This window comes from Homarus americanus, unplaced genomic scaffold (genome assembly GCF_018991925.1).
Source record: "Homarus americanus isolate GMGI-L3 unplaced genomic scaffold, GMGI_Hamer_2.0 scaffold32871, whole genome shotgun sequence".
NCBI lineage: Eukaryota > Metazoa > Arthropoda > Malacostraca > Decapoda > Nephropidae > Homarus > Homarus americanus.
Genome location: NW_024748870.1, coordinates 370,029 through 384,725, shown reverse-complemented (window position 1 = coordinate 384,725; position 14,697 = coordinate 370,029). Strand labels below are relative to the sequence as shown.

At 44.3% G+C, this 14,697-nt stretch overlaps 1 protein-coding gene across 1 annotated transcript in view; it reads left to right on the top strand.

Annotated features, from left to right (window-relative positions):
* Positions 1-1,294: 1,294 nt before the first annotated feature.
* The window catches only part of LOC121853200 (sialin-like), a 55,289-nt gene continuing 41,886 nt past the window's right edge, over positions 1,295-14,697 (top strand). Inside the window, exons 1-4 of the mRNA XM_042347182.1 lie at positions 1,295-1,371; positions 2,500-2,547; positions 10,518-10,679; positions 13,447-13,505. Of these exons, the coding sequence (XP_042203116.1) occupies positions 2,505-2,547; positions 10,518-10,679; positions 13,447-13,505 (264 nt within the window). The 5' untranslated portion in view covers positions 1,295-1,371; positions 2,500-2,504. The remainder of the gene's footprint in view (positions 1,372-2,499; positions 2,548-10,517; positions 10,680-13,446; positions 13,506-14,697) is intronic.

Genomic DNA, 14,697 nt, shown 5'->3' with positions numbered 1-14,697 from the left:
GCAGCTTATCTGCACCTGACTGACAGGTCACTAAATCTTGGTACACTGATTACAAGCCGCCCATCTCGCTATTATGTCAGTAACCAGAAATGTGTGATATTTTTTTATCAAATATAAAAGGAATACACAAATGTATTCCCAAGAGCAATCATAATTATGGTAGCAATTTTAAATTTATAAATTTCGATTACAATTACAAAAATAAAATATTTTTATTATGATTATTTGGACAATTGTAATTTATGTAATCGATTAAAATTGAACATGGTAATCGATAAAAGCTAATCATTATCTGTAATTGCAATCATTACAATTACATATAATGATTATATCTGTTCAATAGATATGCGGAGAGGTCACGTGGCGCATCTGGTATATAATTTGGTTAAGTGTGTGAGTAGACCACATAAAGCTGTGGTGGCGAGTCATCCTAACAACAGCGTCCTGCCTGGCTCATACTTTCTGGCAGGCAGGACTGAACATTAAACTGTATTGTACACTTAAACACTAAGTATTTCTTATCTGACTGTGCCTAAACTACTTGAAGGTGTGTTGGGTGTAATGAAAGTGTGCTGAGTGTAGTGTGTTGGGTGTAGTGTGAGTGTGTTGGGTGTAGTGTGAGTGTGTTGGGTGTAGTGTGAGTGTGCTGAGTGTAGTGTGTTGGGTGTAGTGTGAGTGTGCTGAGTGTAGTGTGCTGGATGTAGTGTGAGTGTGCTGAATGTAGTGTGTTGGGTGTAGTGTGAGTGTGCTGAGTGTAGTGTGTTGGATGTAGTGTGAGTGTGCTGAGTGTAGTGTGTTGGGTGTAGTGTGAGTGTACTGAGTGTAGTGTGTTGGGTGTAGTGTGGGTCTAGAGATCCTTATACTGTTGTTGAAACTAAATGCACGAGTGTACAGGATGTAAGTACTGAGTGAATGAAAGGTTGTGTTATGAATGAAATGAGGTGGTAGTGTTGGTGGTCATGGTGGTCGGGGTGGTGGCAGTGGTGGTGGCTAGGATGGGCAGTGAGGTGGGTAGTTATAGTCCTGGTGATGATTTTGGTAGTAATGTTCGTGTTGATGGTGGTTGTGGTTGTAAGGGTGATTGTGATTGTGGTGATGATGATGATGGTGGTAGTAATGCTGGGAGTGATGGTGGCGGTAGTGCTTGTAGGGGTAGTGGTAGTGATTTTGGTGGTAGGGGTTATTGGTGGCTTTGGTGATGGCGTAGTAATACTGTTGGTGGTGGTGGTGGGTGTATATCAATTACAGTACGGGCATGACACATAAGGTGAAGGGCTGAAGGAGTTAAGACTGGCCAGTGTTGTTGTAGCTATTGGTGGAGACGGACGTATGCGCCCATCTCCTAACGGCCGACAGATTCTCAAAATACAGGTATTGTATGTTAATTATTTTGTCTCAAGTTTTGGATAATATGAAGCATCTTGATATAGTAAGATCTCAGTGTAATTTTGATGCTATATATACTGTATAGACGTTATCTCAATGTCATATTATTTTTTTTAATTCATTCTTTCCTTGGTGTTATGGACGTTATCACCCAAGCGTTGACGACCAGAAAACCAATAACTCAACTCGATGCTTAAATGATAGGATGCGAACAACTTCCTTGCGCTTGAGGAAAAAAGGGCTGACACACCACTAATGCAGAGTATTAGAACTAAATTGTGAAGGATAAAGGATCACAAGTGCACTGGTCCTTGGCAGTTGGATCCCAGAGTGTTAAGAGAGTTGTGCAACGATGTTCTGCAGATGCATGGAGAGCAAAATGTCTCCAGCGGTAGGAAAATGGCATATTTGAGCCCAATATTCAGATGGTTGATCGCCACTGCACTAACAATTACAGGCCGGTGAGTTTGACTAGCATAGTGTATAAAGTAGTAAAGAGCATTATACTAGATGCCGCCTACTACCGAACAACCTTGAAATGTAAAGGAATGCCAACACGGTTTATGCCCTGACACTCTTGTTTGACGCAGTTACTTAGGGTGCTGGATGTGTGGACATGGATCCTGGGGCTTTCGACAGCCGTTTATAATTCGAGGGAGTGTCCAAGCGTGAATCTGAGACTCTCCTCATGACCACAAGGAGTGTGTGGTAATTAATGGCACGAAATCTTCATTTGTTCCCGTGGTGACAAGCGGGGTGCCGGGACTTTTTTTTTTCGGTGATTAGCCGTTCAGGTGGGGATATCACATAAGTCACGGTGTCAACCATTTTCAGTATTTGTGTGGGTCATGGTATTCAGATCCAAAGGGGTGTTCATACAGTTTACAAATAGACGTTCAAGAGCTGCATCTATGTTAGGTATTCCTCTTCAACTTTTGAGAATGCACCTCGTCTAGTCCTCTACCTTCCATAAATCTGAGAATTGTGTCTTGTGAACGTTCTTAACTCAACTACTTAACAATTGTGTGTGCGTGTGTGTGTGTAAAACAGGCCTATAACACCACGTATGTCACCGTCAGCTGCCAAAATTCAATATTTTTTTTAATCTTACAGTCGTGATGGACAGAGGCCCAGTACAACAAACTTTGCTGTCAGCCTTTGGTAAGAACATGTTATGATCTATCGGTTGTTATTCTATTATTTTTGTTACTCACAGCTATATGTCACTATTATTTACTGTTGGTTAGAGTCATCTGTTGTTATTCAGTGATATTTATTATGATTTAGTGTTATGTATTGTTATTCGCTGTTATCTGTTGTTATTCGATGTTATTTATTGTTATTCGATGTTATTTATTGTTATTCGATGTAATTTATTGTTATTCGGTGATAGGTACTGGTGTTCATCATTAATTTCGGTTAGGCAGTGTTATGTTTTATTATTCGGTGTTATTTAAAGTGTCTATCTCAGTTACGACGAAAGATGTAACAGTTTCACTTACGATTCTCTGAAGGTCTTATATCATCGCAAACATAAGATGCAACAGTAATACTAATCTGATTATATTATAAGGTGGAAGCCGTGATTAGTGCTTTATACTCTAATCTAGAGATGGATGTCACATTCGCATCTGCAACCGATTCTGCGTCTAAGAAATGCAGGTGTTGTGGATTTGTAGAGCTTGGACTTTTTTATATCTGTATAATATAAATATTTATATAATATATAAACATTTTATCACACACACACACACACACACACACACACACACACACACACACACACACACACACACACACACACACACACACACATATCAAATTTATCTTTAGTTCGTCCTCTTCGCTACTGATAGGCTCATTAGCTGCGTGGACGGTCGGGTACGTTTCTGTTGGGCATGCATTGCTTCCAGAATGTATCTGTACCTGCACCTGTATTGGTCAAGTCTGGCCTTGAATGAGCACATATTCAATGCCGCCAGAACACACTCTAGCAGATTGTTCCAAGAGTTCACAACCCTCACTCCACCAGCCCCAGATATGGACATTCAACTGCGTAATGTCCTCTGAGATGCTTATAAACATAGTATAAGCCAGTGCTGTACTATAGGCACTGGTCTGGTGGTCCTCCTTTAGACGTTCTCAATCAACTGACAGCCTCCAGCGTCTAGCATATCTCGGGGACCAGATGAGGTGACAGTACTCCAAATGAGGAAGCACTTCGCTCTTGAAGAACTTTACGAGATATCTGAACGACTTTCTTATAAGACCCACTATCATAGTAGTTTGATTCACCTTCTCACAATGGCCGAGAACTTTAGTTCGTTTTCAACATACACACCCAGGTCCTTTTCATATTTTTTCTCCGATAATGCTGTTTCTTCGTCCCGTTGGGACATGTGATACTTCTTACTGTTGGTACGACTGAGGTGCACCCTCTTGCATTTCGTAACGTTGAATCTTTACGGTCATTCCTTTGGCCACTCCTGAAGTTGACGGAGATCTTTCTGTTGCTCGCCACATTCTGTTTGGCTCTTAATTTCCGCGAATAACTTGGCATCATCCGCGAACGTTTTCATGAAACAACAACGGGCTCAGTACACTGCCCAGTGGTACTCTGCTTGTCTCAGGTACGCATGAAGATTTCGTGTCATTGATCACCACACACGAAGTGAGTGGTACGCTGTCGAAAGCCTTGGCAAAGTCCCGATCTACTGTATATTGTCGATATTGCTACCACGATCCAGGAACTGGGTTCACACATCGAGCACCTTAAGTAATTGTATCAAGCAGGAACGTCCCAAAATACAACCGTGCTGCCATTCCTTACTAAGTTGTTCCTTAGTAGATGTTCCATCATGATATCTCGTAAATGATCTTTAGTACTGTAGGGGCTCACTGTACCATGTGGCTGTTCGGGGTACTTAGTTCTAACTACAGGAGCGAACACAAACACCTGTAGAGTTCTGTAGGTTCTATTTAACGGAAGTATACAGGAGTACGCTTACAAGCACAGGTAGTCCCTTCACTCTTTATGGGTCAACTGACCTCTCACTGACCTCTCAGGCGACATGTGGCAAGTGGTACATTAGCAGCTTCCAGATGTCGCCAGGCACATTATCTAAGCGTGTGGTGACCTGAAACGGGCATTGCCACACGCTACTGACTAGATAGGTAATATATATAAATGGGGTACATACATAATATACATACAACATACATAATATACATTCACCTCCCCCCCCCCCACCCCACCTATACGCTCATAGCAAAATCTTGAGCGGACCTTTTCCTGTGAATCTGTTCTGAGCGTCGAGGGGCTTGATCACAGGGGGGGATATGGGGCTCAGCACTGGTGACGGGGTCGACGGAAGGCGTTACGGGACGGAGAAAACGGCGGTTCCTCCACCACACGACCGCTGGGTAACCGCACCTGGTAGTCCCGTGACCTACCGAGACCCATGACTACACCCACTTTTTCCCAACGTAGGGAGGTTGGGTCCTGAACACGGACTTGGGTGCCGACACTTAACCTGGGGAGAGGACAGGCGTGGTCCTTGTAGCTGGCGACGACGTCTTGGATATGTTTGGCGGCTCGGCGATCACAATCCTCTGTCTTGGCCTGCAACTCCTTGGAGAAGGACTGAGGGTGAGCAGGGGCACAAGAACGGAGGGGGCGTCAATACAAGACCTGGGCAGGGGAGCGTCCGGTGTAATTGGGTGTGTTGCGGAGTTCAAGAAGACCCCGGTCGAAGGCTTTGCAGTAAATATTCCCAGAAGGGGCCACTTTGAGGATGAGGTGCTTCAGGGATTTGACAGCAGCCTCAGCGTGGCCATTGGACTGCGGGTAATGGGGCGGTGACAACACATGCGGGACTCCCCATTGGCCGTGGAACCCAGTAAAGTCCCGGCTTGTGAACTGGGGCCCTCTGTTGGTTCGCAGGCGCACAGGAACGCCCATGTAATGGAAGTAGTGGCGGAACTTGCTGATGGTGGCGGCAGATGTCGTATCATTACCGCACTTGATGACAACCGGCCAACCAGAGAGACGGTCGACGATAACCAGGATGGACTCTCCTGACGCACAGAAAAAGTCGGCCGACAAAGACTCAAAGGGGCGGGTGGAGTTGTCGTCACTCATGAAGGGTTCCTGCTGCTGGCTGGGTTGTAGTACTTAACAGGGCTTACACGCATGGACAGCATTGGAGATGTCGGAGTCGATGCCAGTGTAATGAGACAAATCTCACATGAAGAAGATTACATATAGGTAGAATATTGATAGTATAAGAGTATAAAAGGGAGGAAGACTTTGGTAGCGTGGCCGTGATAGATATTTACACTGTCAATACACTTATCTTATACGTCAATAGGGCGACTTCTCAAACACGGCTTCGTTACAACTCTTTATTAATTACGACAATGACATGGACACATTAATAACACCTTCTATTGAAGTTACTAGGACATTATATTTACGTTACTAGGACATCATATTACGTTACTAGACACTCTGATTCTCGGACACGAACATGAAATGAATACACTTCCCACGTAAGTAACTCATCCCATGGAAAGCTCTGACAAACACTCACGTGACCTAGGGGAGGCCTAGCAGGTAGTCCTGGGTTGTCTCTATGGGAGACTGCTTAGCTGGGTGCCGGAGGGAAGTCTCGGTCCTGACCGGAGGCGACCGGAGGCGGCTTGCCTCCGGCCCCTGACTTCTCTAGCAGGACTCGGGACGTGGTAGCTGGCCCTTCTTGGTTACAAGACACACTCTCTCTCTGTCCCTCTCTCTCTCTCTCTCTGGGGAGAGGGAGGACTACGACGTCCTATATATTGGGAGGCGAGCCGTCAGGTTGAGCTGATCGGGGGGGGGCGGCGAAGGGTCTCCTTACATTTGCCCTCGCTAATGTAGGGTCAGGTCTGGACTTCTTCTGCGGTGTAGGTTATTGTGTATATTGGGAGAGAGTCGGCCGGTGCCTTCTTACATGTTTGTTGGGGCATTTGCCCTCGTTAATGTACGTAGGGTCAGGTCTGGACTTTTTCAGCGGTGTAGGTTATTGTGTATATTGGGAGAGAGTCGGCCGGTGCCTTCTTACATGTTTGTTGGGGGCCATGTGACATGGTAGGGGAGCCAGTTGATTTGTAACTCCTTGAGTGGTTGCGAGGGGTACCCTTACATTTGACCGCCCTAATGTCGGGTCAAGTCTGGACTGTTTCTGAGATGTAAGCTGTGGTCTGACAACCCATCACTACACCAGGCCGGAACACAGTCTGTCTTGCACGCCGTTTGGTGGCCTCCGCTCCACAGTGACTGTCGTGGAGGCAAGCGAAGGCGTGGAGACTTGAAGCAGCAGGGACAACTACCGAAGGAGAGGTGTCACTGGCCAGAGGTAGGGGTAGGGCGGCAGCAGGGTAGTTGCTGCTCCCTTCGTGCACCCTGTTGGCATATTTTACCTCGAGAATCGGTGTTGGGAAGTCCTGGGAGATGATGGCCAACTCTTGGCAATGTCTGTAGGACAGCAAAGGAGTCGGGACACCATTATGCACGTCAATCCAGGCCTGACACGACCTGTTGCCAAAGGTGACATGTGCATAGAGTAAACCTAGGCCTGGGGCCATCTGTGAACCATCTGCCGTGACGCAGAGGTCCTTGGGAGGCGGTCCTAGATCGCTTGGAGAGAGCCCCAAGCATTGCAAATGCTGGGGACCGATGACCGTAGCCTCAGCGCCGGTGTCGGGCAGCATCTCGAGACAGGATGACACACTGCCGTAGGTCACGATGACGCTGATGTGCTGGGGGACTTTGGTCCTGGGACGCGAGGAGGAGTACACCCTCCTAATATGGGTCGGGCTTTGTCCAGGGTCGTCGTGCCTCTGATTTGGCGACTGTGGGCGGCCCTCACTGGTGGAAGGGCGCTGCTGCTTCCGCCGACGCTGTCCCTTAGGTTTGTTGGTCGGACAACACTTGTCGTAGTGGCCCAGACGACCACACACATTGCACTGGACGTGTTTGGCTGGGCACCGTACTGTAAGTGACCAGTGGCCCTTGCGGTCACAACTGTCGCAGGTAGACTCGGCAGCTGGACACACCTGTGTTCCGTGCTGCCTACCACAGCTGTTGCAAAGGGAGTTGGGCGTGGGCGTGGTGGGCGTAGGCGTTGGGGCAGACTTCTTGTCTTTCTTGTATTGGGACATAGCCCGTACGGCTGTAGGGGGAGCTCAGATGGCAGAGGTGGCACACCTGGCAGCCTCATAGGAGCGACATACTGTCAATACATCCTTAAGAGGAGAGGGAAGAGTCGAGGGAGGTGAGGCGTTGGACAAGCTCCTCGTCCTTAACACCCATCAGGATCACCTGCTTCAACTGGGTCTCCTCGCACTGCTGGTGATTACCGGGACATATGTCTATCTCTTCCGAGGCTCTCTTGAGTCGTACATGGAAATGGTCAAAAGTCTCGCCCTCCATCTGTCTACAGCTAAACACTTCCCTCCTGCGGAGAGCTTCATTCCGCTGACCTTTGATGTGCCGTTCTAGAACATCCAGTACCTCCTCTACAGACAACAAAGACGTCGGGGGCACTTGCAACGTATGTTCCAACACATGCTGCGTTCCCAAAGATAGGCACATACGTAGCTGAATGAGTTGTTTAGGCTGTGGCAAGCTCTGGAGATCCACCATTGTAGCATAATCAGTCCACTGTCGCCGCCACTCACGAAAAGTCTGGAAAGTCTCATCAGGCTTCAAGGTGGGTGGGGGTTGGACAACCACTTTGGTAGAGGGCGTTGACGAGGTATCTGAGCCAGTCGGTACCGGAGTAGTGGAAGGGCCAAGGGCTTGATTAGCAGTGAGGCTAGATATCAAAGCTGCAAACCGTTCGTCATCTTCCAATCTCCGTTGGTGGTCCTCAGCACGTCTTTTCGCTTCGTCCAGACGCCTTTCCTCCCTCATAAGCTTCATCAGAGCAATTATCTCTGAGGACGAGGCTGAGGGTCGAGGGGTGTGGCTGGGAGATGTGTTGGGAGAGGGTGGGGCGTCGCGCACTGACTGGTCATCCATCTCTGTAGAGCTGTCATCCGTCTGACTCATCCGGGCGCTAGGGACACCCCTGCGTGAGGCCCGGGGCATAATTACTTTATCTGTATATTGTATCTCAAATCAGTGTTGACCGGTCAGCCCGTCGTATCAACCAGATCTGAGACAACAAAATTAATTGAATACACAGATAAGTAACTTATATATAAATATATATATATATATATATATATATATATATATATATATATATATATATATATATATATATATATATATATATATATATATATATATATATATATATATATATATATATATATAAAGAAATGACTGCAGTCAGTGTGTTCGTGCGTGAGTTGGTGTGTGTGTGTACCCGTGGGTGGTAGGAGCGCGGGGGGAGGCGGTAGGAGGCGGAGGGAGGTGTGAGCTGTGGAGGGAGGAGGGAGGCAGGTCAGTTACACTCTAGACTCGGCCGGAGAAGGCCCTTGCTGACGCCGTTCTTCACCAATGCCCTGAACAAGCCTTTCACCTTGGAGAATCCATTAAAACAAGGTCACACACTTATCACACTTCACAAACAGGGCACTTAAGAAACTTTGCAAGAACTTGCGGTAACTGCACACTGCTCAAAACTCGGTGGTAATTCAAACAATTTTTTGTGGGAGACAATGTGATTAGGAGAGCGATGGATGAGGAGTTGACGGAGCGGGGGGGGAGGGATCTACTGGTCTTGATTTTACATAAACGCACTTATATTTCCAATTAATCAAATCACTGCGCCCTGTAGGGGCTCACTGTGCCATGTGGATGTTCGGGGTACTTGGTTCTAACTACAGGAGCGAACACAACACCTGTAGAGTTCTGTAGGTTCTATTTAACGGAAGTATACACGAGTGTACTTACAAGCACAGGTAGTCCCTTCACTCTTTATGGGTCAACTGACCTCTCCCTGACCTCTCAGGCGACATGTGGCAAGTGGTACATTAGCAGCTTCCAGATGTCGCCAGGCACATTATCTAAGCGTGTGGTGACATGAAACAGGGGCATTGCCACACGCTACTAACTAGATAGGTAATGTATATAAATGGGGTACATACATAGTATACATACAACATACATAATATACATACAAGTACTTTACGCACTATGTTGGTCAATCTCACGAGCCAATAATTATTTGTGTTGTGGCGAGCTCCCTGTTTGCATATAGGAATCACAAATGCCATTTTCCAGTCACTGGGGATCTTTTGTTCGTCCATACATCTGCAGAACAGGATTTTAAGGGGCTCAGAAAGCCCTAGAATAGGCTGTCTGACCTATTCTTCCACCCACGAGAAGAGAGGAGGAGATTGTGGAGAGGGATTAGAGGGTGTTTGGGGTGAGGGATCATCAGGATGACATAACTTTTATATTTTCTTTCTGAAAGAAAAGGACTTTCATTATTCACTTGGACGATTCCAAAATAGAGTATTCCCAAATATACATAATTAAAAAATATACTCTAACCTAGACTAGAATTCAGAATAACACCACAAATGAGATTATCCAATTAACTTCAATGCACACAAAAATTACCAATACCAAATTTCATTACTTATACTGTACATACATATGAGAGATAGATGTCACATCCACACTCACATCCACGGATGTCAAATTTTCACATACGCAGATATCAGAAATATGACATCCGATCCGTTATTACTCTAATGTGATCTTATTTTATAAAGAAAAGTGTTATTACAGGTTTCATAGATACGTTCAATTTCACGCAATCTTATTTTCAAAACGATACTCTAAAAAGTCTAACTGATTTTCCTAGAATCACTATACTGATGTTATATCTCCCAAAATCACTATACTGATGTATTTTCCAGGGCCACCATACTAATGTTATATCTCTCAAGGCCACTATACTGATGTTATATCTCTCAGGACCAGTATACTGATGTTATATCTCTCAGGGCCACTACAGTATACTGATGTTATATGTCTCAGGGCCACTATACTGATGTTATATCTCTCATGACCACTTTCTTGATGTTATATCCCCAAGGCCACGTAACTCCCCTGTGACCCCCTCCACCCTCAGGATGGCTGCCAGCGCGGATCGCTTTGGCAGCTCTGACCTTCTTCGGTAGCGTCAACATCTTTACGCTGCGGATCAACCTGTCTGTTGCTATCGTGGCCATGGTGCGTCGTAACCTCACCTCCGCCACCGCCGCCCGCGCCCACTGCCTGGTACCATCGTCAGGTAAGTGTTCTCTCATCCTCCCCTTCCTTGATCCTCATAGATACACCCTTGTCCTCTCAGGTATTTCCACTTTCTTGCTCACCTTGACCAGCTGGGCTGACGGTGGTGAGTGACTGCCTGGTGTTGGAGATGAAACATATTTTATATTTTTCTTACATGATGTGTACTTAGGTTATGGATGTAGTTGATATGATTAATGTATTTCACGTTATCTTCATCAGTATCATATTATTCAGTAAGGAATAATTTTGTTTTCTTATTGTCATGTAATGGGCCCCTGTCTCATCAACAGAACATATTATATAAATGGGTCAATACATCTGATATTATATTCAGATTCACCACCCTGTAACTTTCCACTGTCTTTGAGTAAGACATGAGTTGTACGCGTGAGAGGGCAACTCTCCCAGGAGGGTAGAGACCCTTCGTCAGCATATCTGTAAGCCCGCACAGCGAGGCCCTCACTCCTTAGTCGCTCACAGCAACTTATATCGTAAGGACGTGACCTAACATTTATAATACATAAACGCCGTCCCTTTCTCATTCACTCCTATACAGTGGAACTTACGGTCGATCTACACTCAGGAATTATATATACAACCCTTTTATAATAAAACAAGGAACTACCGTTTGGGTTTCGTTACTTAAACCCAAATAATAAATATATGTGAATGGCCTGGTTAATTGCACAAGCAGCCGATTCATATAGGTGGCAGCAGTGTGTACTGATTCTTAAACTGGTAGTCGTATCAACCGTCTGTGTTTGTGAAAAACAGAAAACACACAACAGTGATGCGTTACATAATCCGAGTGTTTAAAACTATATCCCGTATCGAGACGATATTTCGTGAGTGCTCCTTATCTCTGTCACATACAAAAACGTGCAGAATTCGTAATATACATATATTACAGCCTGTTGGTGAATATCCAGTTTGTGCCGGTTGAAGTAGGCCCCACTCAGCATTTTCTAGTTACAGTGTTGCAGTGTTGAAGAAAGGTTTCATAACTTGGACTAACAATTGACATTTCACAAGCAGCTGAACAGTTTTGTTGTGTCGCCAGCGTTAATTACGAAGTTCCGGTGTCATCATACAAGATCTCCATATATACGTAGACTGTGAAGACTTGGCACATGGCAGTCTCGCTAGCGACCTAGCAATGAACAGAGTGATAACCAATCATCAGCAGTTTCTGATCGACTGTGGAGAACCTCCCCTAGTTTGAAGTGGACTCGTCTCTCGCCAAGGTAGAAGCGTCTCTTCGTTGCCAAGGAAACCAGGAGCAGCACGCATCATCAGGAAGAGGCCCCACCCACCCTCCACACAAGACTCGACTCGGAAATCGGCTTGAAGGATCACGTTTTCTATACAGACGTAACACCCTGTATAAATAGGTTTTTAAATTACATAATTATACACACATGAACACGTTCGAGAGATATCTTCACACAGATAGGTTCGTCGGATAGGATTATTTCAATGATAAAGTGTCGAATGTAAAATTAATGTATTGAAATCCTATAATTTACAGTGGTTTGTAAGTGTCTGTCTTCTTATTGATAGTTTAATTATTAACTACAATTCATATTCATTTATCTTGTAAATGAGAGGCAAGTAATCTGCTTTTGCTGTTAAGTATTCATTGACCCACGAGGGACTAATAGATAATTTTCTAAGTTTCCCATGTCTAATGTTGATGACATTGAACGCCTAGTGCAACTGTTTGCTTATAACCAACTCGTCGATGATCAAGCACAGACTGACATTGATTTTGAGTCGGGAACACAGTTAAATGATTCGGTAGGAAGTAGTGAGAAAGTTATTGAGGAATCATTTGACGACTTAAACCGTCGTACCCTACGATCTGGTAATCAATATAGTACTTCACCTAAGTATACAAAAACAGTTACCCCTGTTACAGGTGATAGTGTGACGTTACTACCACAAAAAAATCGTCATTGTCATCAGCTGTCAGTTTGTGATTGTTAGTAGTATATTTTCATTAGTGAGATACGAGAGGTAGATACTGAGGGTGGAGTAACTGTTGCTGTATTAATGCATGAGTCATTCAGAGGATTTTATTACACAGTTTGTAGTTTACGGAGAAAAGATACTGTGATGTGTTGCTGCTGGTGATCCTTTATTATTGATGGTGTAGGTGTTTCTCTCTCACCTGATGGAGTGTCTGTGTTTGTTATTTACACCCTGGCAGATACACAGAATTGATAGAGAAGTAAATGCAACACCATATAACAGTGACCTGCTATGATGTCCAGTAACGTCCAAACTTGCAACAGAAAATTCAGTGTGAAATCCTTCCAGTAGGACTTTCCTTGGCGTGAATGAATAGTGTACCAGCAGTATGTTGACCAATAACACTAGACTTTATTTCGGTTTGATATTTGTAGTTATACATTTGCGTACTCTGTCAGTACTGCCAGCTGGTCAATTGCTCTGAAGTTAGTTGTCTATAACAGGGTCAGCTCACTGATCATGTAGTACCTCACTCCGAGGTTTGTGGTCGACTTAGTGATACTAGCTCTCTTCTCGCCCAGTATTTATACCCCTCTCGAAAAACCATCAACAAATAAAAATATACTCTGTGTCTACTTTAGTAAACAAATATCCCATACAGTCACTCACAAATCATCTTTATCATAAGTATTCAACAGGTAACTCAACGGAATATAAAGATGTAAATATAATAGGTATCAGCTGGATACTTTTGTCGGGTATTATGTATGAAGTACTCCTGTTGGTGTCCTCAGGTAATGTGACGGAGGAGGAGGAGGGGGCTGTGACGGCTACCCCACTCACATTACACCAGGTGAGTACCCCTTTCCTCACTCATCATACTACACCAGGTAAGTACCCTCTCCCTTACTTATCATACTACACCAGGTGAGAATCCCCTCCCTCACTCATCATACAACACCAGGAGAATATCCACCTCCCTTACTCACTCACTCACTCACCATGCTGCACCGGGTGACGAGTGCCTCCCCTGGAAGTTTTCAAGCGGGGAGAGGGAGGGTTAATGAAGGGGATATGTAAGCTCGCACAGTCAGATTTGGCGAGTTTAATATTTCATTGTTTTTCTTTTTTTTACATTGTTGCCATAGTGCAGTGCAAAACTTGATACATCCAGTTTATATAAATACATTAAGATGGGGCTACATAGAATTATAATTTTACAGTATTCCTTATTGTGGATAATAATTATAAGCATATTTGTTTGGAATGCACAACCTTAAACATTAACAACATTCAAGTAAACCAAAAACACGTCCACATTTCAATCTTTACCTCCTCCTTCCTCTCGGATGATATTTTCAGATCTAGTTGTGTCAACAAAACGTGCACCAAGTGATTTATTTGCTCCTTTCAATATATGTCAGCGCTTTCATCAGCATTCATTGATAGTTCAGGTGAAACAATATCCAAAGAAACATAATATCATTTTTTATAATTTCCTCACACATCTTAGTCAGCTAACTTTCCACACGGACAGAAGTACAGCGACCAACTGAAGAATTTTTCTAATTATATTGCTGCGTCTTCTCTCCTGGTTCAATGTTTCAATGTGAAATTCCTAGAGGCTTTATACACTTCCACTTGTGGTTCTTTTTCCACTCTCTCCCACTCCTCGTTCACTCATACTCAAATGCTGAAAATTGGGGACGGAAGTATTACTATTAATGCTCCTTACCTTATTAGTGATGGTACAAAATGTTTACATTGGTATTCCAGACTTTATCATTACTAGTATAAATTATTTCATACTGATAGGAAGATTAGGAAAGGAGGCGGGGTAGCAATCTATATCAGTGATAATTTAAAGTGTGGAATCAATAAGAAAATTAAAAATGATTTGATTACAGAAACAATTTTGATAGGATTAACCGATGGTAAGGAAAAATGAGTCATAGGAGTAATATGACCTCCTAATCTTGATACGGTTGAAAGGCAACTTATTTGGGATGGAATACATAGGGCATCCAGACATAGCAAATAGTAGG